Source organism: Kwoniella newhampshirensis, chromosome 7, assembly GCF_039105145.1.
Source record: "Kwoniella newhampshirensis strain CBS 13917 chromosome 7, whole genome shotgun sequence".
NCBI classification, from domain to species: domain Eukaryota; kingdom Fungi; phylum Basidiomycota; class Tremellomycetes; order Tremellales; family Cryptococcaceae; genus Kwoniella; species Kwoniella newhampshirensis.
In genome coordinates this window covers 941,733-967,126 of record NC_089961.1, presented here as the reverse complement: position 1 = coordinate 967,126, position 25,394 = coordinate 941,733, and the positions used below count along the sequence as shown (strand labels likewise).

Here is a 25,394-nt window from a genome sequence, read left to right as displayed (position 1 = left end):
TTTCATGTTGAAGAGCAGAGGTGGGCTGAGCCAAGCCGAACTATGACGGTCATGCATGTATATCATATTGTTTTGTTCACCATTGGAGAATCCGACTATCGCTACAGAATCATGTGTATGTACAAATACCTCACTCAATCAAGAGGATCCATCACCGGATCTCCACCTCTTCTCGTCCTGCTTCGAGTACCCGTACTAGTCCCAGGAGCAGCAGCAGCAGCAGGGACCTTATCTCCCTCATCCCTTTCCATCCTTCGTGTCGCTCTGACCTTCCCTGTCGTCCTCTCCCTTTCCCTCTCCTCGTCTTCTGCCGTCTTGCCGCTTCCACCTCCGAACCAACTAGTCGAGAAACGACTATGTTTCGGGCGAGGGATGAAGTCTGTTCCACCTTCAGGCATGAGAAGGATGTGGTACTTTTCCGTGGCGATGGGAGAAGTGAGTAGCCATTCCTCGAGTAGGGCAAGGTTCCGAAGATTGGACTTGAACAGATTGTCGATGAAGTCTCCGATGAGGGGCACAAAGCCGACGACGACGTCAATGATGACGTTCATAAACTGTTGCAACGTGAAGTGTTATTCTCATTGACATCTGGACACGTCTCAAGGGGTCGCACTCACCATGTATCCCAGGACATTGTTGGGTACTCCGAAGATGAAGCATAACCATACTTGATACAATTGTAATATACCGGATAAGATATCACCGTAGATGGGTACAAGAGAGATGATATCGTCGAGACCAGCCTGCGAGATATCGATGTCAGCTTTTCAATGCTCAAAGAAGCTGGCAGCTGATTCAACCCACTCGGAAGGGTAAACCCAAGTCTGCCAACAAGGGCGAAGCGTCAAGCCAGTATGCTACCGTTCGAATGTGATTGTACAACCTACGCATATCGAGCAACAGAGTCGTCAGCATGCTTCTCATACTGTTTCGTCGCAGATCACATCATAGTGTGGACAGTGCAAGAGTGGGAATGAGAGATCAGGGTAATCTTAAAGACTGATTGTGTCTCCACCGACCAAAAGTGATCGGTCAGAGTCTAATTAAATAGCATCTTATCGAGGAGAGGAACGGGCTGGTGAAGAGAGAGTTGATGATGACAGACATAGTTGCGAATGAACGGTATCATACGTTCGTGTCATGTCATGGCAATAGAAGGACGAAAATAGGAAACACGAGACCTACCGTTGTGCATCCCTGTCGTTGGAGGGTCTCTTCACAGCATATCCAGGAGGAATATACAGCGCTTCAAATGCTCCAAATCGTAATGGACGTGCTCTGCAGGCGGATCATCATCAGCCAAGTACAACGAGTAAACGACAGGGAGAGGAAGACGAACGTACTGACGATCCCTCGCTGCGTTTGGTCGGTAGGAAGAGAGGATTGGCCAGACGGACGAGAGAAGGGAGGCCATGTTGAGACGATCAAATTCTCTCCAGTGACGAAGAGAGGGACAAGTTGACGACGAGCAAAAGGGAAAGAAAGGGGCAGAGGAGAACGAAGAGTGATTGTTGGATTGCTGCAATAGAAATGACGACCGTGGACAGTTTCGATTCTTTCATTTGCGCCCATTCAAGTGGCATTGTGGCACTTGTACACCACCATATCTCCCTTCCCGGATCAGTAGTTAACTTGTGGCATGCACACTGTTTTCACTTCCAAGCCTCGTTGTCAAGCACCCCTCTTGGTCAGCTCAAACGAGCTTCGAGAGGTCTGACACACAAGCAACACAATGAGTCCACTCAGAGAGGCAACAGCCCAGGGGAGACCATCTGGAAGGAGCAGTGGATTTCCACATAGGGGTTTCGAAGATGATCCGTGCGCTTGAGCGAAAATGATCCCGTTAGCTTTCCCCTCTGGCGACTGATTTTCTGGCTGTGTGACATTGGGTCACTCGAATGTTCACTGTTCACTGTTCACTGTTCACTGTTCATCGGGACATGTCCTTATGGCCGCCCTCTCCCATCTCCGTTTCTCATGCACAAGTCGTCACAGTATCATCATGTAATCACATCACGACTTCATAATTATCTCTTTCTAGGCCACCGTCCAGGTCTCTTTCCCACGAACACGCACCACACATACCCAGTCGGACCACATCGACGTCCTTGTACATCCGGTGCATTCAGCCGGCGACCAATCATCCTTTCACCTCGCAGTCAGGGTGAACCACCTACTGCCAGCTTCGCAACGTCCCAATCTGCCCACGATTGGTGCTGCCGGGTGGCGAGCCGCCTGTGGCCATGGGCTCGTTGGGCAGCTTTGGCAGTGGTAGTGGAAAAGGTTCGGGAGGGGGACAAGATACTGAGCAAGACCGAGTCGAAGAGAAGGGGGGAGAGGGACTGCGATTCACCTGGAGACAAAAGGGGAAATGGAGAGGGTGAGTTGACACGTCTTGTCCTGTCAGCTTCTTGGCCCAACTCCCTCTTGCTTCTCGATTTGCCACCAGGTTCTGGCAGCTGATGTCATCATCTGTAGACCTAGTCAGAGTCCTTCAGCTGAAGCTCCGCATCTTCCAGAGTCTCGAACCCCGAGTCCGCCCACTCCCGAATCCACAGTCGCTCCCCATCTCAATTTCCGACGTAAAGATCGATCCGGCGAACCGTCAACCACAAGATCAGAGACGATATCGTCCGGCATAGCAGCCACCGAAGCTCCATCGATCTCTTCTATCCAATCATGGTCTCCTCCTCCCACACCTCTAACCTCTATTCTTGAAACTCCAAGTCCACGTCAGACAAAAACACTTGTCACTTATCCTCCGCCCACTCGTCTGCCACCTCACATATCACCCTACAGAAACCTTCCGCAGGGAAAGGCGCATCCTCGTCAAGGACAGTTCCTTCAACTTCGAACCTCTCCCCCCGAGGCATCAACCACTGTGGGATCTATTGCGTATCCGGAAATGGCTAGAGCAGACCTGCGAAAAGTCTTGGAAGAGAGGCGATCTCGCATTTCCATACAGGGGATCAATACCGAAACCAAACCGAAGAGAAACTCCATTGAGATTGATTGGAGGAAGAATCGCAATCGCCGAAACAAAGCTGGACAAAGAGCCATGCATCCAGCTTCCATCAAGTTTACTGATCAAGCTCACCCGGAACGATCGCCATCATTCCTTAGACCTCGAATGGCATTCGCCGACAAGCTCACAAAGTCTCAGCCTTCATCACCACCGTTGCAAGGACGGCAATCCGTCGCTTCCGAACCAAGTCTTTCTTCCAGTAAGACCAGGATCTTGGTCACGATTGACGAGAAGAAACTTCGGGAGGGCAAGACTCCTACGCCGAGTGCAACTTTTCGTGCCCGTTCTACACATCGACATCTTCCCGGCAGCCAGCATACACCGGTACACGCAACATTGTCTGATAGAGACGACAAACCTCTGGGACTGTCCATAACCACCGCGGTTCCTTCCGCTTCACGCAGGATGATAATGGGCCCATACGCTCACTGGCCGTCATCTGTACAACCAACGCACTCGATATCCCATACTGAGATCTCTCAGATCTTTGAAATTGTACCAGTGGCCAAAGACAAGGAAATCAAGACCACCGAGTATTGGAGCCAGAACAGAGGCGCACAACAATGGGTAGAATTCCAACAAGCAGAAAGACCACGGCCAGTAGCGGAGGAAGTGAAGGAAGAGATAGAGCAACACTTCGCTCAAGTCGATCCAGCGACTCCAATTGACGAGGAAGAATTGCAAGCACTGGAGGGTATAGCTGAAGAGATTGCTTTGGAGTTCGAAATACGGTTTCAGAGATCCGAAGTGGCAGACCTCACCTCTCTTCCGACGTTCGGTCAAGCCGGATACCTACTACAGTCTGAGAATCAGGCCGAGAGGCAAGGCAGGATCAGTCACGGTACCTCTTACACACCCCCTCTACGGTCGATACCTATATGGAGAACAGGAGCGGCACCCTCAAGGCTCGAGAGATTCATCGGAAGCCTTTCAGACCAGTCTTCCCCAGAGGAGACTCAATCACAGCAAGCAATGTCAAGGTCCAATGACAAAATACCGCTTCCCATTTCTTCAGGGATTTTACACCGATCAAGTAGGGAACCTCCTCCGATCACGCATTGGGAAAGTGGAACGGCTGAGGGGAAGATCCGCGGCTCACGTCCAGTATCTGGCTTTCCTGCGGGTGGCGCAGCTGGTCGCCATTCCTTTGTACCTCCGATCACAAGTCGAGGTCACCCAAGCGCTTTAACTCAGCGAGACGCTCAACAATCAGGCTCTCTAGACTCGATTTTGGAAGAATCGGAGACCTCTCCCCCTATACCTACTAGCACGATCATTGGTTGGTCAACAGGATCAAAATTAGCATCAGTAGCCGAAGACGTAGAGGAAGGAAAGGGGAGTGTTGAAAGGACGTCGAGCGATCAACCTTCGGAATCGCCAGTAATGTCAAGGAGGGGAAATGTAGACTTGAAGACCTCAGCTGCCCCGAGCACTTCCATGGCAAGGTCAGTTTCAGCATCACGGACGCGAGATAAACGGCAATCAATCTCTGATAGCTCGCCTGGATCTATACCAATGGCGAGGGAAACACAAGCAGTATCTTCAACCCTCACTGGACCCAGCACTTCGACAGCAAGAACTCTTTCTCAATCGGCGTCTCGTCGCGTACCCCCGGAATGGCAATACGGTACCAAGCCCGCACTCGAATATCAAGTTCCTGGATCCGTACCCATGTCGACGCGAAGACGCTCAGTCTTTCCCATCCCACTTGACTACCTTATACCTGGTGCAAAGTCGTACGGAGAGACTGCGAGACCAGTATCGGGGTTTGATACGCCTTCCCCACTCACTTCAGAGGATGGAAGTCCTACGACCACTCTTGGTACACCTTCACCTCATCCTTCTCCAGAAAGTGCTGTCACGACATCGATGGCTGAATCACCTTCTCCACCATCGTCTGCCGGATTTCATACTTCATCCGTGCTGGGTACATCTTCGCCTCCGACTTTTTCCGCTCATGACGTTCCTTCGCCACACCTTCAGACGCCAGGAGAGACTTTCACCAGTCAAATGGAGTTGGAAGTCGAGTCTGTCGAAGTGAAGGAATCAGAAGAAGTATCAGAATCATCGACGCGGAATATCGAAACGGAGGATGCCGAAGCCCATACGAGGTGGCAAGAAGCATGGTTAGAAGCACTTTCAGCTCCGACAGGATTCGGTGATCCGTTATCAACGATCGAGGAAGAAGCCGAGGAGAGCGGGCATGGGAGTACACCCGTTGGGTCTACACGCGAGGAGGGAGGAGAAGCGGAGGTGATATGATCAGTTTCGGTGAGACGTGTGGGGTACAATTGGGCAAATGCCGTGATCAATAGGTCAGCACCGCGATGTCCGTTCTCGTTTCGTCAGTAGTATGTTGTCAACGTCCTACTTGTTGTACGGCCCTTGACTTCTTCTGTAGCATAGAGACTAGGTCAGATGGACGAGAAACAGGTTGTTCTTTTCTTTAGGGCAAGTTGGGCTTCATGTATCGCAAGTACCGTGTCGTAATTGCAACTTCTATGACGATGAGCCTCAAGAAAGAGCTTAGATCGTGATCTAATGCAACCAATATGCATAAGATCGAGCCTGGTACTGTTCCCATCCATTACTCCGACGTTTCGTCCATTCTATAGAAGCTTGAGCTTGCCCGTTACGGTATTGATCAACCTCGCAGGGCCGCTGAAGGTGACGAGACCAAGGTCAGTGCCCATACTTCGTCATCACGCCTTGCTGTTCCCATGATCGCGGTCCTCGTTTTTTTCCGTGATAAGAACGGAAGAGAACGAATGGACTCACGGTCCTATCCCGACAATCGTCTTGGAACCTGGAGCGACTTGCGTTCTACCACTGTACGGATGTATCAGCATGAGCGGTCAACAATTGAAGACTTCATGGGTGGTCTTTTCGATCGATGACATTTCGCGATCACTTGTGTTTTGCGTTTGCCGGATGAATGGACGAGTGAAAGATATCCGACTTACGCATCTCGGATTGTCCTAGCACAGATATTGAGACTCAAAGCTTGGGCTGCGAGAGTGTCCAGTTCTTCCGTGTTGGCGCATCGAAGTGCGATCTTGGGTTGGCTGTGCGGACAGGGCGTCAAGGGCGTCCATGTCAGCGACCGTCAGGATTGTCATCTTCAAAACCGCCAGGAACCAGGAAAAGGGTAGGAGGGACTGAGCTTGCTGTAGACGGTGTGAAACGAGGTGTGCAATGCTGGCTTACCCTTGATTTTGCCATGCTCTGAAAAGCTGTCAAACGAGCCAACGTTGAGATGAGCTCTGATTCCACCATCCCTCAATGAGCTAGCATGGTGTCGAAATGAAAGCTTCATTCCAGACTGTGGCTCGGCCTTCACTCACCCTCGGATTCGCCTCTTTCAATGTCAGAGCACAAGCCAACGTCGCATGTCCCGCCTGCGCCGCGATCTTCCCCTTGGTCATCTTCAGCTCATCATTCACCACCAAGACCAACTTGATCTCTTCCCCATTGCTGAATTTCAGCCCGCTCAGATCGGACGATAAGGCCGTTGCGGAATCTTCAGAATCGGATTCGGTGTCGGACGCTGAAGCTCCTCCTCGTCCATTAGATGTTGAGCTGCTGGATGATTTGGACTTTCGTGGCGATGATATTGAGTTCGGAGACGAGGAGGATGGAGATGATGACGATGACGATGTTGAGGAGATGGAGATGGATCGCGTGGACAGGAGAGAATGGGCCTGATAGCCCGCGGCGAAGGCTAGGATGGAGAGAAGGAGCGGGGACACGAAGCCTAGGATCAGATTGAGAATGAAGACATCAGCGAGAAACTCGTGTGGTCACGCTGTGTGATTTCTGGCATGCTCTCTTCCAATCGAGCGGGCTGGACAGCGGCTTCAGAGGTAGATCTGCACTCACCGTCCATCCTGATGTTGAGACCGCTCATTTTGATTTTGATCAGATTGAATCCAGGAAGCTTTATCCAAGTCGAGCGCTGACTGAACATGGAGAGAGACGAACCATTCAGAGCGATCTTCTTTTGACAGGAATAAAATGATGATGTCACCGTTTTTGTTCTCTCCTTGGTTCACTAATGACTTCCATGCATTAACTTAGTCTCTCCCTCTCGACAACATCATTTCCTTATTTTCCTCATCATCTTTTGTGCACCCGACCACCAAACTTCTGTCTTCCTACTTTTGATGGACTCTTCCTCCTTGGGCTACAGATACGATGACAGTCACTTACAGTACGACCGGGACAGTCTCTTCCCCTCTCGATCTCTCCCAGCTTCGGGGCGAACACACGTCCATCAATCTCGCAGGTGATGGGACAAAGGGGAAGAAGGAGGTGAAACCGAATGTCAAGGTCACTCTGACCAGTCTGACAGTGCACAACGTGAGTGCTGATCTTTGCCTGATCTCATTAACTGCTCGTCCCCGTCATTCAGCATTCAGCTTGGCTTCACCATGTCCATACTTGTACGAGTAGTGGCTCGTGGAAGTGGAAGAAGCAATGGGAAAAGCTGATGTGAGGTGGCTACGATCAGTCTGGGACACTGCGGAAACTGAATTCTGTGGTCATCCCAATCGTCTATTCGGACAAGTTCTACAAGGACGTCCTGGATCCTACTCTCGACGACGTCAATAAGCTCAGTAAGTTCTGCTCTTATCTGTACCCAAAGCTTTCTCTCAATTTAATGCTAGAAGAAGGGTGACCCCCCTTTATGGCTATCAATTGGGTTATCGCTTAGACTGACAGAATATCGTCTTCCTCATAGTCTACTACGCTGATATCCCTGTCGGGGCAATCTGCTGTCGATTTGAGAACCTATCAAAGGGCGCAAAGGACCCTCCAACTCTTGTGATCCTGACCCTTGCGTAGGTGCTTCCCTCGTACACTATTTTTCCTCACCCCAAAAATGCGTCACACGATAGCCTCTTCACGGGTTCCTGTTACTATTTCTCTCTACCTCCTCATGCGACGCTCTCCGTACGAACGAGCGCTTACTGGCAATCGTATGCGCAACTGTAGCATTCTCGCCCCATACCGATCCCTCTCATTAGGCTCATCTCTCCTCCTCGCCTCGCTCAGAGCAGCCTTACATCCGACCACGCCTCCACCCCCCATCCCCTCCGACGGAAAGATCAACACCCGCGCATCACTCACCGTTGCCCCACCTCGTGTGAAGGTCAATCGGGCGCTCGCGCATGTCCAAGTTGGAAATGAGGAAGCGAAGAGGTTCTATGAGAAGTTGGGGTTCAAGGAGAGTGGGATGTGAGTGATTCCTTTCAGAATGGCAATCAGAAGTTCCAGCGGTCTGGGAAAGTCGTGTCGAGAGAGGGAATTCGGAAAGCGAAAGAAAGAGCTCGGAGATGTGCTTGCCAAGCGCATGAGATCTTTGACTTGACGATGTTGCGCAAAGATAGAAGACATGAGCTGATTCTAGTGGATTTTCCTCCACAGCGCAAAAGACTACTATTCCAAGATCGAACCTCGCGACGCAATCTTGATGGTATGCGAAGACATTGCCTCACTGCTGGGTGAGAAGACCGAGCCAAACGGCTCGTCATAAACGTAGGCGATGGGGGACCAGGGACGTCAATCGTCTGAAGATTATGGTCATACCGTCGATGCTACTACATAGAAGGAAGCTCAATGATGACGTTCAATACTCGACTGGGACTGGAGTAGATTACTCGATGTGCAATAGTCACCATGCATCATAATTGGCATCTTTCAATATTCGTTCGATCGAAGAGAGGAAACCCTTTTTTCGTGCACTATGTCATTTCTCATCTCGTCTCGAATCGTCCTCTTCGTGTCATTTTCTTGACAAATGCCCCCGTCATTTGTATTTCCTTCCTTCCTTTCGCCATACTCTCCATACTCTTCAACAATATTCCACTAAGACATACCAACTTCTAAACCGCCCAACATCACACGCTATCTACCCCTGACCAAAGAAACGCAAAAGAAACAATGCTAAAACCTTGAGAGAAAACCACCAAAACAAGGGACGAACCCGACAGCTGCTTGAGTTTGGGATTTGCCGACTACGTCAATGAGACAAAATCCACTGGCATTCTTTGACCTGCCGCCTTCGCCCGCACATTCTTACAGCACGATTGATCGGCGCACCCCCTCATCCACCCCTTGACCAGATCTACACCAGACTCTACTACCGCTTCCGTCTCTTCACCACACTTGCCAGCCACATCTTTCTCAACCCTTCTTTTCTGATCGCCAGATACGTATCCGCCGCTGCGACACTGCTTTCAAATTCCGCCATGACCTCGACCAGATCCTCATCCCTCATATCCAGCTCTTTCGACTGTAATTGCAGTATCGCTTCGGTCCGTCGTTGAGCTTCTGATAATCCCGCCTGGGATACTTCCGCGCTGAGGGCTTGAAGTGGTAGAACGAGATTGCCCGGTGCTGAACCCGTACCTGGTGTGGAAGTCGGAGTGAACGGTTTCAGCATGCCAGGTGGAGTTTGCAGGATGTGAGGATCCAGCAGGCCACTGCCATTGTTGCCGTTGTTCGGATTGGTGTTTGTATTCGGAGTAGAAGTAGCAAAGTCAGGAGACCGAGGTGCATGACCTCCCTGATTGTGTTGATGGGGATGATGGGGCTGTGCAGAGACGGGCGGTAAGGTGTAATGGAAGGGCACTTGGTTAGGTTGCTGATTTTGTTGTTGTTGCGATTGATGATGTTGATGATGCTGGTGAGGATGGGTGGAAGACAAGTGTGTCATGGACGGCGGTCGACCGGACAGGGAATTGGAGGATCGCGGTTTTTTTGGAGGACTATTTGAAGGTATTTGTATCGGTTGCGAGTGAGATGTCGACGGACCAGATAATAAGGAAGGGTCGAAAGGCATGGGTCGCTTTTGGCCGATGTTGAAGGCCTAAGTCAGATCGTCAGCAAGTGGTCCACGCTTTGTAAGACGACCGCCACGCTCACCCCATCGGGAAGAGTGAAAGACGAATCGAATTCCCCTTCGCCATCTTCATCTCCTCCTTCTCCCCAGTTGAATACTCCATGATCCTGTTGCAGTTGGCCCTGGAGCTGGGCAAGTGCATTCGCGTTGGCATTGGCATTTACAGAGACGTTCGGATCGTGTTGTCCGTGTGGCACATGTCCATGACCGTTACCATTCCCATTGGTCATCCCATGAGTGTGAGCGTGTCCGTTATGACCTTGTCCATGTCCATTGCCCATATTGTGAGAGTGGGGATGCACATGCGGGTGCACACCGTTGACCTGTTGACTGCCTGGACCAGCACTGCTGACACTGAGATTGAGAAGACTGCTTGTGTCGGACACCGAAGCGAGAGAGGTCCGACCTTTTGAATGTCTTGCACGAGATCTGGATCCCTCCAATGCACACAGAACTGCTAGGGAGTCGAAGCAAGGCAAATGGATCTTACGATACTTGTAAGAGTCGAGTTGCTGCGAAAGTGCGTTGTAATTAGCTCCAAGTCGTACAACAGGTAGAGATTTTGCAGAGTGCCTCACCTTTTCCGCGTTTTCCCATGCCGCTGGAGTAGCTGATAGTCTGTGAGTGTTTCTGTCCCATGTGAAACCGGGCATCGCTTCCATATCCTTCGCAGCCTTATAATCTCTTTGTAACTGTGCGGCGTCAACCAACAGGTCAGCCTTGGCGTGCAGATCGAAACGAATTGCTGGTATCGTTCCGGCAGATTGACTCACCCTCTGCCACCGACTTTTACAAGCGTCCGGAGTCTTTGGTCCACCCATATACGTACTACTCTCCAACAACCCAGACGCCTCTCTCCAAATCTCAGGCTTGAAACCGTTATCCGCCGTGCGTCCGGTGTCCTTGTAACGGAGCAAGAGGTTGACGAGCGTTTCGGTGTCGGAATCGGTCCAATGAGCTGAGCGTTTACGATCTTTGAGATGGGGTTCGGACGAAGTAGATGACATGGTCGATGTCATGTATACGAGAGCGAGATCACCGGCGCTGTGCTTTGGAGTGTGGAGAGGCCGAAGATTCTGGTGGAAGATGTCGCTTGGTAGAGGAGGAAAGATGGGATAGGGGATAGGGGGAAAAGGTGGTTTTAGGCTAGGTAGTCAGACCTGCCAGATAACTATTCCGAGACATGAGTCAGACATGTTTGTTCTTACACGCTGAAGAGATCTTGACGATACATGGCCATGGCGGAAGGGAAAGGAAAAGGAAGGAGCGATGTGGGACTACGACTGGAAGAAACTCACATGAGATGCGGATTTCACCATTTACGATAATCGTTGCATTGCATTTTGAGATAGATTGTAATGGACCTGCCTTTTGCTGAAAGCTGAAGAACGTCGAGGTCGAGGAGCTATGCAAGACCAAGCATGATCAGCTCTGGCTTTTGAGAGGATGTAGTTTGTTTTTTCTCGCTACGAAGGAAAGGTTCAAACGTGCACAGCGTTGGACGAGACAGAAGTGGTTTGTAGGGAACAAGCGTAACGGGATCAAGGGCAATTTCGGGCATGGAAGAGAGGGGTTGGGGGGAGGACTCACAGCTTGTCACCCCGGTTATTTTGAGATTCGAAGGGAGAGAGATGCTTCTGTTGAGAGAAGAGAGGATACACACAGAGACACCACCGCCTGGGTGATGATTTTGATGACGGACAAGAGGTGAGGAGATGTGGGTTTGTGTGATGGAAGACGGAGGAGAGATGGAAGGGAGGAGATAAGAAATGGGGTTCTGCGAGATGAATTTTGGTTGGCATCTGACACTTTGAACGGGGTCATATAAAAACCACACATGGCACCACCACCACCACCATCATCACCACCACACATCATCCTTGACCACTATTCTTTTCCCCTTGTTGTTTCCGCATCATAGAGACATCAAGACAACACTTGGATCCTGAAGGCTCCCTCTGTTGTCGGAATCTGCATCGTCTCAAACTCAGAGCGCCCACGTTCAAATTCACAGCACTGCCAGCCCTTCCACCCAATCTGGCACACCTCCACATCGACGATGCCTGTAGATCTGAACTACGCTCCTGGCGGCTCCGATGACGAAGAAGACGATGACATCTTGGATGACGATCGTCCAGGTCCTTCGTCACGAGGCGGCAGAGGAGCCGCGAGAAACGGAACCGCTAGTAAGCCTAATGGCAAGGGCAAAGACGTGAGTTCAACAATCCCTCATTGCTATATCCGTAGCTCCAGGAAAAGGAAGCGACGGATCCCGATGCTGATCAGATGCATGGGAACTGCACATGCAGCCCGGTCGACAAGCCTGGGAGGCCGAGTACAAAGCCAGTTGGGATGTTGTTCAGGAGGACGAGAGTGGATCATTAGAGTCCGCTGTGGAGAGTCTGTTGGCAAGAGGCAGACGGAAGAGGTGTGTAATGTGTGACTACGAACCGAAGCAGTGTGTCACGGCATGAGTCTCAAGCTGATCAAGTCCTTTGGTCTGTCCAGAGCGTTGATGTCTGAAACACCTTTACGACGATCAATCATTCGACATCTGTTCCTGATCCTTGATCTCTCCGAGTCCATGAATGACAAAGATTACAGACCGACAAGGTGAGCCTCACCTGATCATCAGAGGCGACGAGCTGACCATAAGAAAAGATTCGAAGTCATCCTTGGTTATCTACGGAGCTACGTGGTGGAATGGTTCGATCAGAATCCTTTGGGACAGATCGGCATTATTATCTTAAGAGATCGATTGTCTGAAGTGCTTGTGCCTATGGGTGGTGGGTGAACACTTGACATGACAGCTGACCACTGCCAAGAATCATGTCTGACGTGCTCATATAGGCAACCCACAAGAGATTCTGAGCGTGTTATCCGACAAACGACGGCTGGAGCCTTCCGGAGAACCGTCACTGCAAAATGGACTGGTTATGGCCAAAGGAGGTATGAGGTGAGTTGCACCTACTCCCTGGTGTAATCTTATCGTTCAATCAACTCGACTCGCACGCCTGGGAAATAGAAATATCACGCTAATAACCATCTGCAGCCATCTCCCATCCACCTCCTCCCTCGAAGTCCTCATTATTTTCTCCGCCATCTCCACTGCCGATCCCGACGGTTCTGTCACTATTCACACAGTCCTTAACGATCTCGTCAACTCCCATATCCGGACGAACATCGTAGCATTGGCCGGTGAAATCAAAATCTGTCGTCAGATTTCGGAAAGAACAGGTGGAAAATTCGGAGTAGCGTTGGAACAAGATCACCTGAAAGATCTACTTTGGGAGACGATACCTCCGCCGGCTACGACGGTGTCTGCTGCGGCGCCAACGACGATGAGTGTGAGATCTGCGCTTGCAGCTGGAGGGAAAGGTGGAGCGATGGGAGGCGCGAAGGCCCTAGCGGGGGATTTGATGGTCATGGGCTTCCCGATCAGATTACCACTCGGCGGTGAGACGCTGTGCGCTTGTCATGGACTGTTGAAAAAGGGAGGATACCTGTGTCCGAGATGCGGAAGTAAACTGTGTGACGTGCCGACGGATTGTGAAGTCTGTGGTTTAATGGTGGTCAGCAGTCCCCATCTAGCGAGAAGGTAGGTGAATCGCATCGATTGAGGACAAGCCGTATTTCCTGGGTGATCCTCGAGACTTGAGCTGGTGCTGATAACAAACTATCATTATAGTTTCTGGTTCCTCTTCCCAGTAGCCAACTATGACGTTTTAATGGTCGAAGACGCAATGAGTGCGGACGGTAGCGAAACGTGCTTTGGATGTGACATTGAATTCCCAGATGTGCGCATGAGTATTTCGCAAGGAGTGAGCGAGAGACGACGAAATGACTTGTATTTTCTCGCCTGTACAGTTGTCGACGGTCGACGCCGGTGTCGCTCAAGTAGAAGACGGAGTCAGTCCAACTGGTCGGTATAGGTGAGTCGTTGTTCTTCGGGTCACTACGCCTCCACGATGTTCAGCACCTAGTCAGACCATTCGTCTCCTTAGTGACTCTTCGCTGACCGGGCGACCTTCCCAGATGTGCCAAGTGCAAGAACGATTTTTGCGCAGATTGCGATCTGTATATCCATGACACGCTACACACGTGTCCGGGGTGCGCTCAATGATGATTTGCGAGGATGTGTGAATGTACAAGAGGTTCAGTGTAGCTGTTGCTAGATTGTGATAGCAGCAGTCACTACGCTGAATGGCAATATGATATCCTCAATGCATGATATCCGTGTTGCTAGGTTACAGTTTCGCGGCTGTTTTTCGGTTTTGTCTGAATTGTTCAATACTGTGGAGTGACAGTGACGAGGTCAGTCCGAGTCAGCATTGACTCCACACATACTCCCAGCTCTAGTTAGGGATGTCTCGATGGCGCTCGAATACTCACGTCTTGTCATCTGCCAACTCAAACTTGACATCCTGAGCTCCTTCCCACAATGTCTTTTCGCCCAACTTCCTCAGATTCTCCTTCCCATCCACTATCGTCAAGAAATGATTACCTGCCAATTGACCCATCTTCGAACTAAAGCTCACACCTCCATACGCCATCAGAAATTCAGCCTCTGATATCCCTCCTGGTGGATAGAAGATGAGTTCTCCCGGTGCCGGGTGAGAGGTATGGTTCTCGTATGGGACTCTGAGCTGCGATTCGTACCCTAATGGAATCCACATCCCCTCGCCTGACCATCTGACATGGATCAGTTTCTGGGTATAAGGTAACAGGGAGAGGAACAAGGTGCACGTTGATGGTGCGAGGGTGGTGTGGAGGACCGAGAGGAATTGATATGGACCGGCTGTGATGAGGATGGTAGGTTCGTTGGAGTCGATAGCGGTCGACATGATGTAAGTGTGGTGATGTGCGCCGTGTCTCCTGATCGGTGGGCGCGGATCTGAGAAGCTGATGTTGGTATGCTACGAGGTCAGCTTGCTGTGAGTGAGTCTCAGCTTGAGGGTGAATGAACGTATTGATTGAAACCCCATCTAATCATCCCATCTTTGTGATCTTCGTGCTCAATCACAGGTGACATCCTATCTCCTTGAACCGAAGATCCCGCGCTCATCGGCAGATATCCCGTTCAGTCCGACATGGGTTCAGGGTCCAGAGATAAGGATTTTTGAAAACGGAACTTTATCGCTCAACCTGCAACAATAGTGACAACAATCACCTGCGATCGATTCAAATGCTATTGTTGTTGTTGTTGGTTCAGGCTCATAACCTCACATCTGCAACGCGGTCACGATCCGTCTTGGCCGACCAGGTGTCGGATATCCTTATCTATCCTATCTTGGGCAAGAAGGAAGGGGTATGGTCGCCAGGACATGACTGACAGCTTTGTATATAGTATATTATTATCGATAGATCTGTCTTGACCAAAAGTACACCATTCCCGTCTTCTTTCTTCCTCTCCACTCTTTCGACCGCGTCTCCCATATCAAAGCATCACCAAGATGTCGCACAAGTTCGACCGATCAGCTGGCGAGGTCAGTACGATCCCCTGCTCCTGTCATCACTTGACGATGGCTGTTTGGACGATCATTGTACGGGCGTCTGCTGATGACCCCTCTTCCTCTAGGGGGAGAAATACACCTCAGAGGAGCAAGTACAGTTGGCCACGGTCGAGGACCCGGCGGATATGACACCTCACAATGGTCTGAAGAGGACTTTAAAGGTGTGTCGAACACAGACGGAACTCGTGAGTTGCGCACCTGCTGATCGCTGTCCGTGTTTAGCCCCGACATGTGTGAGTCATCACTTTCTACATCACCACCAAGGAGATCTGAAGATCTCGTCATCGTCATCGATTGCATCGCTGACCGGAAACAAAGCCAAATGATTGCCATCGGAGGTGTCATTGTATGTCCTTCCTCTTTGTTGCCTTTATAGCACCATAAGCTGACAAACCACTTCGACACACAGGGTACCGGTCTTTTCCTAGGAACTGCAGGAGATCTAGAGAACGGTGGTCCAGCCGGTCTTCTCATCGGATACTGCGTGATGGGTTCACTCCTGTTCGCCGTTATGACCGCTCTCGGAGAGATGGTCGCGCAGTTCCCGATTCCTGGTGGTCAGTATGCCCTTGCTGGACGATTCGTGTCGCGAGAAATGGGTTTTGCGATGGGTTGGTTGTGGTGGTTCAAGTGAGTGTGATCGTAATAGTCTGGTGGGTGGTCGCGGAATTGGGCCAAAACAACTGACGTATGTCGATGACTCTTTCCACAGCTATATCAGTCAGTTCTGTCTCCCTCTGTGACGATCAGATTGCATGTTCGAATTGCTGACAGGACGATCCAGTCGTTCTTCCTGCCGAGATCTCAGCTTCTGCCGTACTCATCTCCTACTGGACTCCTAAGGGAAAGGGCGATGCTACTTGTACAGCGGGTATCTGTAACAATGCGATGTGGGTCGGCCTGCTGCTCATCGTTGTGGTAAGTCAAAGTACTGTTGATTCCGAAGACATATGCTAATAGAGCGCCATGATGATATCAGTGGGCGATCAACTTTGCTGGAACACGAGTCTACGGTGAAGCCGAGTTCTGGTTCGCATCCATCAAGGTATGTTGGTAGCTTCATTTGGCGCCAAATCGAAGGGCGACGCTTGACATATCACCCGGATACAGGTCATCACGATCGTCGGTCTCATCATTGCCGGTATCATCATCACCTCCGGTGGTGGCCCGAATCACGAGACGATCGGTTTCCGGTTCTGGAACGAGACGGGCGGTTTCGTCCAATACAAAGGAATTGAAGGTGCAAAGGGACGGTTCTTGGGATTCTTCTCGGTCTTGATCAGTGCTGCGTTCGCATTCATCGGTAGTGAGATCACTGCCATCGCTGCCGCCGAGACGATGGATGTGAGTAAGCTCGGGACTTGAAAGGATCAGATCACTGACATTGTTCATCTAGCCTCGTCGATCCGTGCCAAGGGCCATCAAGAGCGTTTGGATCAGACTTGCTTTGTGTGAGTGTAATGTCCATGGTGGCTGTCGAACCAGAGTACTAAAGACTTTACTCAGTCTATCTCACCAGCGCTTTCCTCGTGAGTTGCTTGTCCTCGCATGTCAGAAATGGACGGAAAGACCTAACTCGATTTCATTTCAGATCGGCCTCCTCGTCTCGCCTACCGACCCATCGCTGGATCTCGCCTCGACCGCTGCCAAATCTCCCTTTGTCATCGCCATGAAGAATGCAGGGATCTCTGTCCTCCCTTCCATCGTCAATGCGGCTCTTCTCACATCGGCTTGGTCGTCCGCTTGTGCCGATCTTTACATCTCCAGTCGATCTCTCTACGCCTTGACCATCCGAGGTCACTCTCCTCGATGGTTCACCAAGTATCTCGGCAAGACGAGGTCTGATGGCCTGCCCTGGGTCTGTGTTTGCGTTTCAGCTGCTTTCAGTCTGCTGTCGTTCATGGCGGCGGATTCGGGGCATTCTGCCGGAACTGTCTTCGGGTATTGTGAGTGACGCATGATCACGGCCGGGCTTCGTGTCATGTTCTTCTGCTGACCAAATGTGTGTCGTCGTCAGTCGGTAACATGACAGCTGTATGCGGTATCATCTCCTGGTCCTGTGTTCTCACGACCAGTATCCGATGGCACAAAGGTCTCAAGATCCAAGAGATCAGTCGCTCGATCTTACCCTATCGAGCTCCTCTCCAGCCTTATCTCAGTTGGTACGGACTCACCGTCTGTGTCATCGTCATCATGTTCAGCGGTTTCTCCAACTTCATCCAACACTTCAACACCTCGGGATTCATCACCAATTATTTCCCGGTCCCATTCTTTTTGGTTTTGTTGTTCGGATACAAGATCATCCACAGGACCAAGGTCGTCGAGTATGCAGATATGGATTTCAGGTCTGGCTCTTCGGAGGATATTCCTCAAGGGGTGAGGTGCTTCGAGTTTCATTTCGGGGACTAGCAAGGAAGACTGATACTAATGTGATTTCCTCTCTAGCCTGAAGCTGAGGGTCTCTGGGGAAAGATCAAGGCCAATATTTAATGGATTATAGCAGGTCAGAGAGGTTGACGAGTGGATTGCAGCCTTGATACATTGGGTGCATGGAAGTTTGTAGTCTCTTATAGATAGATGCGCTGGTGAATGCAATATAGATTAGCAATCTCAGCACCAGGACATGTTACGTTTCAACAGAGTATGTCAAGTCACCCAGCTAGACCTCAATCGCATTCTCCCAACCCACCGGACATGCAAAGCTTGCAGAACAACATCATTCACAAATATCATCGATCGGTACGAAGGCGCAAACATCTAATCTACTTCACATGTCCACCCGAAGCCTAGCCGAGCGAGTTGTAGCCACCGCGACCACCACCGCCCGACCCGCCTCTCACACCTGCGAATAGGTGTGAGAACAGATCTTGGAGTAAGACAGGCACTTCTCGCCAGAAATCTCGATGAGGGATCAGATCCCATCCTCTCGCAGAGTATTGTTGATGATTGTAGAATATGCCTGCGGGGTGAGATGTAATAGATTAGTCATAGCTCTGTTCGATTTTCGCAGGCCGGAAGAGGTGATGGGCCTCATTCTGTATGAACCCCGTTTTCAAGTTGGTGGTCGGGCGACCTTGAGTGGAGTGAAAGAAGGATAAAATAAAAACGGTGTTAGGAGCAGAGCAATGAACGGGTATCACTCACCAATTGCGAAATAAAGGATCAACCCAATGAACAACAACCAGAACAACCATCTGAGGAAGGAGAAGAACCCTCCCCCACTACCGTTACCGCCACTACTACCGCTGTCGCCGTCCTCGTCAGGTGGGAGCGGCTCGTCACTCCGAGGACATGCGTTAGGACTTGCCCATTCGAGAGAAAGCAGACCGGCGGTGTAGGATACGAACGTTGGGTTGGCCGCTGTTGCTGAGGTGTCGCATATGAGGGATAAGTTGAGACGTTGTCGGACGCTGTGAAACAGGATGTTATCATCAGCTCTAGTCTTGGATTGCGAGAGGAAGATGCGGAGGTAAGTCTCAAGAAGGTCTAAGAAGATCACAAACTGTTTTCGACGGTGTGGTCAAGAGTGATGAATGAACTCAGGTAGAATAGGCGGAATTCGTCACTGGAACCACTCCCTCACTCACCCGCCATAATCCCCTCCTTGGACATATATCTTCAAGCCGTGCAACCCCTTCTCTCCCATAGGCGTTGTATAGACATCATCGTCGGGCGTGGTAGTCGACCAGAAAGGAATGACGGCGGTGATCCTGTCCGGCTCAGAGGCTGATGGTTTGTGATTCAGTAACTTGGCGCAAACGCGTGTGTTCGGTGGGCACTATCATGATGAGAAGAGCGAAAAAGCAAGCTTGTCAGTGCACATGTCTAGCGACGAGATACGATACGCAAGACCGGGAAAACATGGTGACGAAGAGGACGAGTCCTCGCGCAGCATGGCATCCTGATCAAAGTAGCGTTCACACAACATCTGCACCACCCGACTCGAACCCACCTGATCTTCATCCGACAGCCCTTCTTCCTTCCCCAATCCACCCTCTGCACAAAGCTCCATGTATACCTTCGCCTCGGAAGTCGTCGGCGGTGTACTCGTTCCCTTGCTCGTTTGTCGGAGCCCAGAGAGCGGTGTGAGATCGTAAGGTAGCGAACCGGCTGAAGGACTGCATGAGAAAGAGTATGTGTGTGGAAGCAGAAGGAGGAGTGGGGTGAGGATGGCGAGTGCGTTCGTGCGCATGGCGATGTGAGAGGGTCTATGTGACGGTCTAGGTTGTTGAGGATAACGTCGTTGACTGGTGAGATGTATGTAGAATGGAATGCGTTCAAATGAGAGAATCAGTTGCGCTGTCGTCATGTTGTCACCACTTTGTCCGAGGTCACCACTACTCAATCCTGACATCTGGTTATCTCGGCATTGTTGACCACCAACGGTCCTCCATCTACGATCCGTCAATACAGGATACAATCAAGCTTCAAAGCGACAGGAACATCAATATCACTCGCCCCTGGAGACCGCACAAGTATGACCCTCCCCTCTCAACCTGAAGCAGGTCCTTCGACCTCATCCACCCTCGTCCCGGCTCCATCACCATATCACGAAACCTCTCAATTCCGACACTGGCGGTACTCGCCCTCATCTCTCGCTCAAATCCGAGAACAGCTGAATCAACGGTCTGTAGAAGTTGTCACGCGAAATACCGAGCTCGAAAAGGTGTGTATCGGGCGGCAGCACTCGTTTCTTTTTCCAAAGTGAACCCGCCTCATCTTATACATTGATGTCTTGCCAATGTCCTTCTTTGTCCGAATTGTCGCTGACAAGCACCTGACAACCACCAGGAAGCTCAAGTATCACTAGGACACGAGTTCACGAACCCTCCCTCATCCACGACCTACCTGACAGTGAAGGACGAGCTTCTCCTACTCCGATTCTACTGCTCTCAGATCTCAAAGATATGCCGACATGGCTTCGGGCTTCCAGAGGTGGTGGAATCGACCGCGATCAGCTATCTCAAGAGGTTTTACCTGAAAAACAGCGTGATGGAATGGCATCCTAAGAATATAATGTGAGTGATCTCTCAGAAGAATATAGCGCGATGTAGCATCTCACAGGACCTGAACGATGGGCGAGGCTGAAGAGACATCCGATCCTGTAGGCCGACCTGCCTTTTCTTGGCTGCCAAAACAACGAATTACCCCGTCCCAATCGACGACTTCATCTCGAAATTCTCGAAATTGACACCTGCAGACGTCCTTGATACCGAGTTTCTCGTAGCTCAATCACTCGGGTTCGAGTTCTGGGTGCGGAGCGGGGAAAAGGCTTTGAGGGGATGGAGCTTGGATATGCAGGTGGGTACTCAACCTGCTCGGAGTGGATTCCTCTGCGTGAGATTGTTGGGCGTACTAGTTTCGACAGCGGGAGCGATCGGAAGGAGATGGTGTGAAGAAGAGGGAGCAGGGTGTAGCGCGATCTTCGCGTAACAAGGTGGAATCGTCGCTGACAGGACCTTTGTACTCGCAGAACCAACCAAATTCACCCCTGGACCTCATCCAAAAAGCCCTTCCGATAGCTCTCGCCCACCTATCAAGCTCGCTTCTCACCGACGCTGAATTCATCTACACCCCTTCCCAAATCTCCCTCGCGTGTATCAGACTCGCCAATCAATCTCTCATCGATTCATTTCTGAATGAACGATACGCCTCTCTTTCGAAAAATGATGAGGACGGTTTACCCTATGGGATTGAGAGGGCGGGATTGGTAGGGATCTTGGAGAAGATTGAGAGGATGATAGGGGATGGTGGAGAGGAGATGGGTTTGAAAAAGGTCAAAGAGGTTGATAAGAGGTTGAAACAATGTACCAATCCAGAAAAGATCCCTGGTACCGCTTTGTGAGTCTCATTGACATCGCTTTGGGCTCTCTTAGCATCTTCGTATGAATTCATTCGGCTTCGGACTGACTCGTTTGGTATAGGTATATGAAATGGAAACAGGAGAAAGAAGTATCAGAAGCAGCTGCCAAGGCAGCCAAAACGCTCAAAGCAGCAACAGCAGCCGCCGACCGTGATATGGTCTTTGGGGATATTATCCAGCCAGGTTCTGGCGGACGAAAACCCCTCTCACCGCGAGTGACGGTACCCGGGAGAACCCAGATAGGAGGAGCGGATATCGAGATGAGTGATAGTGGGATGGGAATCAGAGGTGAGAGTGGAGGAATGTTGTTGGGTGGAAAAGGCTTAAAGGACGTCGGACTACCTCTGTCCGGGGATGAGTGAGACATGGACATGATCGATGCATTGCAATGACGGCATAGGTTGATACAGAACAGAAATTGACCTTTGTTTGGCATGTAACGAATGATTGAGCTTTCATATTAACACTGATGGGGGCTCAATGATGTCGAACGACGAATGAAAAGTGAAAAGTGAAGAGTTGTTTCTGACGGGGTTGCGGCAGACCTGCTAATTTCACACTTCGACGGCGAAGCGGATCTCGATGTTCTCCCATGGGGTTGGCTGGTTGACAGACAGGATCTTCTTCGTGACAAGAGCTGCAAGCCAAGGGGCGTAGGTTAGGTCGTATAGCTATGGGGCAAACATTGGATGAACACTCACTGAGACAGTCGTACTAATATGTATTGCATCGTCAGCTTGGCGTCCGAATCGAGGATTGCTATAGTGCTCACAAAGGCAAGGGCGGCGACATGCTTGGTACTACTGACTGGCGCCACATCTGTGAATGCAAGCTCTTCGGTGTCGAGCGTGATCATCTTTCTCTCAACATATCTGGAAAACAGGGTCAGCTCCAGCGTCGAATCGGCGGTAGTAGACAAGGCTCGCAAGCTCACGTGAAGAAGTCTCGACATTGCTTTTCAAGTGTCGCAAGCATTTCAGGACGGAAAGCTTTTGGCAGTTCCTCAAGTCTAGCTTGCTGAGAAGCAGGGAGAGATTCCAAGTCGAAGTCTTCCGTAAAAACTGCAAGTCGTCAAGAACATCCATTGCCTCTGACGAAGCAAAGCAAGTCGTACTCACGCTCAAAGTCACTATCGTGACCTGTGACCAGCAGAAGGGGATCGTCGTCTGCTCGGTCACTGACCAGCGATCCTGAGCGTCGACCGCGACCTTGTGCAGACTTGAGGCCGGGTGTCGATCCTCCTCGACTGTTGAGTCGCAGGCTTTCGTATAGAATTGGATTAGCTTCGGCGGATCTTGGCGACGTAGAGCACTACGGACGTACCGTGCTTCTTGAGGGGTCATGATACTGAGCCTGAGCGAAGTGGCGGAAAAAGACGAGTCTGCAGCGTTGTGGAAGCCTGTCGTACATCCTATGAGCGGCGAGTCATCTGGAGGACGGCAGAGTTCGATCTCGCTCACCAGGAGTGACAGATCGAGCTCGCGCACGTTCTTCCCACTTTTCGTTATTTGTGGGGTGATCAGCGCTCCAGTTGGCTCTTGATCAATAGCAGGCCTCACCGGGAGAGGACCTTGTTGGCTTTGCCGATTGGCACGGCGTGCGTATTCAAGGTCGAGAGCCTACTCGATCGGTCTTTCAGCCATCGTAATGTTACGACAAGAGAGTGATGCGGACCTCACTACCTTGCCTGACACTGGGATCACGGATCGGGATCTCATAATCTTGGAAAACCTGCATTTCGAGTGATCCCTGAGAGACAAAGTCGTCGCATATGACCATTGAGAAAGCTTACATCTTGGTATCCAACCTATGTTTGTCCGTCAGTCAGGCAGCGGTCGACTTCGATTGATAGAACACTTACATCCATATTCTGTGCATCTAGCATTCCCCCTCCGAAGACGTCGAACGCTTCTCCTTGTGGTTGGTCTGGTTGATCAAACTGTTCACCTTCTTCTTCTTCGATAATCTCTAGCTGTTTACCCAGACGATGAGCTGCCATGTCGAGTTCCCACTTGAATTTTGGAACTTTGGCAATGTCCGAAAACATTGCATTCATTTCGGGATCGAAGACTGCAACAGTTTTATTTCAGCTCTTCCCCCGTCAATAGTCGCTGACAGGTGACGGTACCAACATCGGAGTCCTCCTAGGCTGTCGACCATGGCGGTCGCTCGGTGTGCCACCGTCTTCTCCGACTCCTTGGCCTGTAAGTCGGATCTTTGCTCCTCCATCGCTGCCGCGTAACGACGCCTGACGTTTCGTTCTTCATCCTGACTGAGCTCGATTTCCTGAACAAATCCTATGAGCTCAATCTCGTGTTACATAGTCTGGGACAGCTTACCGAATCGAAAGTGACCTTTTTGACCTTCTTGGTTCTCTTCTTCTTGCTGGCATCGATGTTGATAACTAGATCTCCATGTGATCCTGCAAGACTCCCCTCTGCATGGCTTCGCCTTAATGTACTTTGGGGTGCCGATACCTCTCTTCGGATGGCACCATCTTCGTGAGGAGCAAGACTGCCTTGACGAGATCCAACTGGGATTGGTCTGCAATTGTGTCAGCACGAGACCTTCAGAACGAAAAAGCGGAAGCTCACTGCTCTCCTAGCATGTCGAAACCTGCATCGAACAGCCCTGCACCCACGTCTTCGTTGTGAGGAAGCTCTAAGCCTCTGCCCGAAGGACCAGAGAAACTATCATTAGCCCCTGCAGGTGCGTCGAAGTTGAGGTCAAGCCCCAAATCAACCTCTTCACCGAAAGGAACGTCAAGACTGGCATAGAGGTTGGCGCCAGTGGTATCGGAAGGATGATGAATCGAGGTACGAGTCTTGGTGAGACGATCAAATGCACCCAAGGCAGGAGATGCTGTGACTTATATATATCTTCAGCTGAATGGTACCTTGACATATAGACAGAATTAGCTGACATACGTTTTTTCCTCTTATAGTCTCGTCCCCGTTCCGACCCTTCTTCTTCATCCTGGTCCTGGTCCTGGTCATCCTCTTCCTCCTGTTCTTCCGCCTCCTGTTGGGATGTCTGAGTAGCTTGGGAAGAAAGCTGTGAAGATGCCCGACGTTTACGACCGGTACCGAAAGGATTGTTCCAGTCCTGTGATCGAATTGACATCGTCAGTCTGGATAGATAGTAGATCTGTGAAGGAGTGAACGGACGACGTGTCGAAACTCAAAATCGAAATCCGTGTCCCAAAGGAAATCTGACGCTGCAAAAGTGATCTGATCAGGTCTAAGGGAACAAGAGAACATGAGTGATTGTATTAGCCAAGATATATGCACAAAACAATGAGATCTTTCCAGGGCTGTGCTCACTTGCTTTTACCTCCGCTAGGAAGGTCGACGCCGGAAGCTGAGCCAGGTCCGGTGGTGGTCGCATTGAAGTCTGTCTCAATCGAGCGACGAAGCTTGGAGTGGAACGTGCTGACGTCCTGATTTGTTTCGGGTGATCAGCTAACGTGTTCTTCCTCCCGATTGCGGAAAAAGGAAGACACTGACCGAGTAGAAGATCTCGTAGTTCTGATTGTAGACCCTATGCTGTACCTCAGCTGTCTGGCTTTATGACAGGTACGTTCACTTCCCAGCTACACCCACCTCGCTACTCCTACCAACAGAGCTCCGCTCAATCTCAAAGCCAGAGGCTCAGGAGGCTGGGCTATGAGGTCGCATGTCTTGGCGAGGTCGACCGCTGTCAGTTGTTTCCTCGTAATCTTCTTATTGCGTGGACCAAGCGTGGCCATCAGCCTAGAAATGGGAAGCGTAGAGTCATCGTCTGCTTTGGTGGAGACTTTAGGGTTCCCAGTCGGGAGCAGACTTACCAGACTATTCCAAACCTGACCAAGAGGAAAGAGATAGTGGAGAAGCGTCTCGTCAGCGTTTCCCCCGTGCTTTTCTTCATTGGCGCCACACGAGTCAGTGCCACAGAGATATGATGAGAACTCACGATCCTTTCTTACTGGTCAACAAATCGTCTGAGAAGAACATCGTTCTGGCTTGTGGGTCATGAATGTGAGGGTAGAGAGAAGGAAGAGAAAGGCAGATGTATTTCTGATCAATGGTTGTATCTGCATGAGCATCATCG

At 50.7% G+C, this 25,394-nt stretch overlaps 11 protein-coding genes across 11 annotated transcripts; 5 read left to right on the top strand and 6 right to left on the bottom strand.

Moving 5' to 3' along the window:
- Nucleotides 1-134: 134 nt before the first annotated feature.
- IAR55_004068 (uncharacterized protein) lies at nucleotides 135-1,414 on the bottom strand (the record flags this gene model as incomplete). Its single annotated transcript, XM_066947171.1, has 5 exons — nucleotides 135-554; nucleotides 618-743; nucleotides 805-883; nucleotides 1,186-1,278; nucleotides 1,344-1,414. 5 exons carry the CDS (start codon nucleotides 1,412-1,414, stop codon nucleotides 135-137), a joined length of 789 nt encoding a protein of 262 aa, XP_066802550.1.
- An 829-nt stretch (nucleotides 1,415-2,243) lies between these two features.
- On the top strand, nucleotides 2,244-5,287 carry IAR55_004067 (uncharacterized protein; the record flags this gene model as incomplete). Its single annotated transcript, XM_066947170.1, has 2 exons — nucleotides 2,244-2,380; nucleotides 2,479-5,287. The coding sequence occupies 2 exons, from the start codon at nucleotides 2,244-2,246 to the stop codon at nucleotides 5,285-5,287; spliced, it is 2,946 nt and encodes a 981-aa protein (XP_066802549.1).
- Nucleotides 5,288-5,634: 347 nt separating this feature from the next.
- IAR55_004066 (peptidyl-tRNA hydrolase) lies at nucleotides 5,635-6,932 on the bottom strand (the record flags this gene model as incomplete). The annotated part of the gene is made up of 6 exons (XM_066947169.1): nucleotides 5,635-5,686; nucleotides 5,804-5,854; nucleotides 5,989-6,090; nucleotides 6,233-6,258; nucleotides 6,370-6,779; nucleotides 6,905-6,932. The coding sequence occupies 6 exons, from the start codon at nucleotides 6,930-6,932 to the stop codon at nucleotides 5,635-5,637; spliced, it is 669 nt and encodes a 222-aa protein (XP_066802548.1).
- Nucleotides 6,933-7,219: 287 nt separating this feature from the next.
- On the top strand, nucleotides 7,220-8,561 carry IAR55_004065 (uncharacterized protein; the record flags this gene model as incomplete). The annotated part of the gene is made up of 5 exons (XM_066947168.1): nucleotides 7,220-7,384; nucleotides 7,536-7,641; nucleotides 7,767-7,866; nucleotides 8,021-8,263; nucleotides 8,453-8,561. The coding sequence occupies 5 exons, from the start codon at nucleotides 7,220-7,222 to the stop codon at nucleotides 8,559-8,561; spliced, it is 723 nt and encodes a 240-aa protein (XP_066802547.1).
- Nucleotides 8,562-9,167: 606 nt separating this feature from the next.
- On the bottom strand, nucleotides 9,168-10,936 carry IAR55_004064 (uncharacterized protein; the record flags this gene model as incomplete). The annotated part of the gene is made up of 4 exons (XM_066947167.1): nucleotides 9,168-9,896; nucleotides 9,953-10,441; nucleotides 10,508-10,621; nucleotides 10,703-10,936. 4 exons carry the CDS (start codon nucleotides 10,934-10,936, stop codon nucleotides 9,168-9,170), a joined length of 1,566 nt encoding a protein of 521 aa, XP_066802546.1.
- A 1,052-nt stretch (nucleotides 10,937-11,988) lies between these two features.
- IAR55_004063 (uncharacterized protein) lies at nucleotides 11,989-14,052 on the top strand (the record flags this gene model as incomplete). The annotated part of the gene is made up of 9 exons (XM_066947166.1): nucleotides 11,989-12,141; nucleotides 12,239-12,357; nucleotides 12,438-12,542; nucleotides 12,591-12,715; nucleotides 12,780-12,885; nucleotides 12,982-13,527; nucleotides 13,618-13,726; nucleotides 13,797-13,861; nucleotides 13,965-14,052. The coding sequence occupies 9 exons, from the start codon at nucleotides 11,989-11,991 to the stop codon at nucleotides 14,050-14,052; spliced, it is 1,416 nt and encodes a 471-aa protein (XP_066802545.1).
- A 124-nt stretch (nucleotides 14,053-14,176) lies between these two features.
- Nucleotides 14,177-14,773, bottom strand: IAR55_004062 (uncharacterized protein; the record flags this gene model as incomplete). The annotated part of the gene is made up of 2 exons (XM_066947165.1): nucleotides 14,177-14,222; nucleotides 14,322-14,773. 2 exons carry the CDS (start codon nucleotides 14,771-14,773, stop codon nucleotides 14,177-14,179), a joined length of 498 nt encoding a protein of 165 aa, XP_066802544.1.
- A 991-nt stretch (nucleotides 14,774-15,764) lies between these two features.
- Nucleotides 15,765-17,932, top strand: IAR55_004061 (uncharacterized protein; the record flags this gene model as incomplete). The annotated part of the gene is made up of 11 exons (XM_066947164.1): nucleotides 15,765-15,788; nucleotides 15,852-16,072; nucleotides 16,155-16,162; nucleotides 16,227-16,360; nucleotides 16,422-16,487; nucleotides 16,553-16,786; nucleotides 16,839-16,893; nucleotides 16,949-16,971; nucleotides 17,034-17,388; nucleotides 17,460-17,818; nucleotides 17,888-17,932. The coding sequence occupies 11 exons, from the start codon at nucleotides 15,765-15,767 to the stop codon at nucleotides 17,930-17,932; spliced, it is 1,524 nt and encodes a 507-aa protein (XP_066802543.1).
- Nucleotides 17,933-18,228: 296 nt separating this feature from the next.
- IAR55_004060 (uncharacterized protein) lies at nucleotides 18,229-19,634 on the bottom strand (the record flags this gene model as incomplete). The annotated part of the gene is made up of 4 exons (XM_066947163.1): nucleotides 18,229-18,401; nucleotides 18,587-18,852; nucleotides 19,030-19,220; nucleotides 19,395-19,634. The coding sequence occupies 4 exons, from the start codon at nucleotides 19,632-19,634 to the stop codon at nucleotides 18,229-18,231; spliced, it is 870 nt and encodes a 289-aa protein (XP_066802542.1).
- A 285-nt stretch (nucleotides 19,635-19,919) lies between these two features.
- On the top strand, nucleotides 19,920-21,667 carry IAR55_004059 (uncharacterized protein; the record flags this gene model as incomplete). Its single annotated transcript, XM_066947162.1, has 5 exons — nucleotides 19,920-20,108; nucleotides 20,234-20,460; nucleotides 20,551-20,743; nucleotides 20,916-21,283; nucleotides 21,367-21,667. 5 exons carry the CDS (start codon nucleotides 19,920-19,922, stop codon nucleotides 21,665-21,667), a joined length of 1,278 nt encoding a protein of 425 aa, XP_066802541.1.
- A 192-nt stretch (nucleotides 21,668-21,859) lies between these two features.
- IAR55_004058 (uncharacterized protein) lies at nucleotides 21,860-25,297 on the bottom strand (the record flags this gene model as incomplete). The annotated part of the gene is made up of 21 exons (XM_066947161.1): nucleotides 21,860-21,942; nucleotides 22,007-22,019; nucleotides 22,078-22,177; nucleotides 22,240-22,366; nucleotides 22,424-22,566; nucleotides 22,629-22,716; nucleotides 22,766-22,802; nucleotides 22,865-22,924; nucleotides 22,980-23,036; nucleotides 23,098-23,112; nucleotides 23,167-23,375; nucleotides 23,438-23,591; nucleotides 23,645-23,849; nucleotides 23,900-24,173; nucleotides 24,233-24,410; nucleotides 24,473-24,545; nucleotides 24,629-24,744; nucleotides 24,812-24,845; nucleotides 24,908-25,057; nucleotides 25,132-25,146; nucleotides 25,257-25,297. 21 exons carry the CDS (start codon nucleotides 25,295-25,297, stop codon nucleotides 21,860-21,862), a joined length of 2,172 nt encoding a protein of 723 aa, XP_066802540.1.
- Nucleotides 25,298-25,394: the final 97 nt, after the last annotated feature.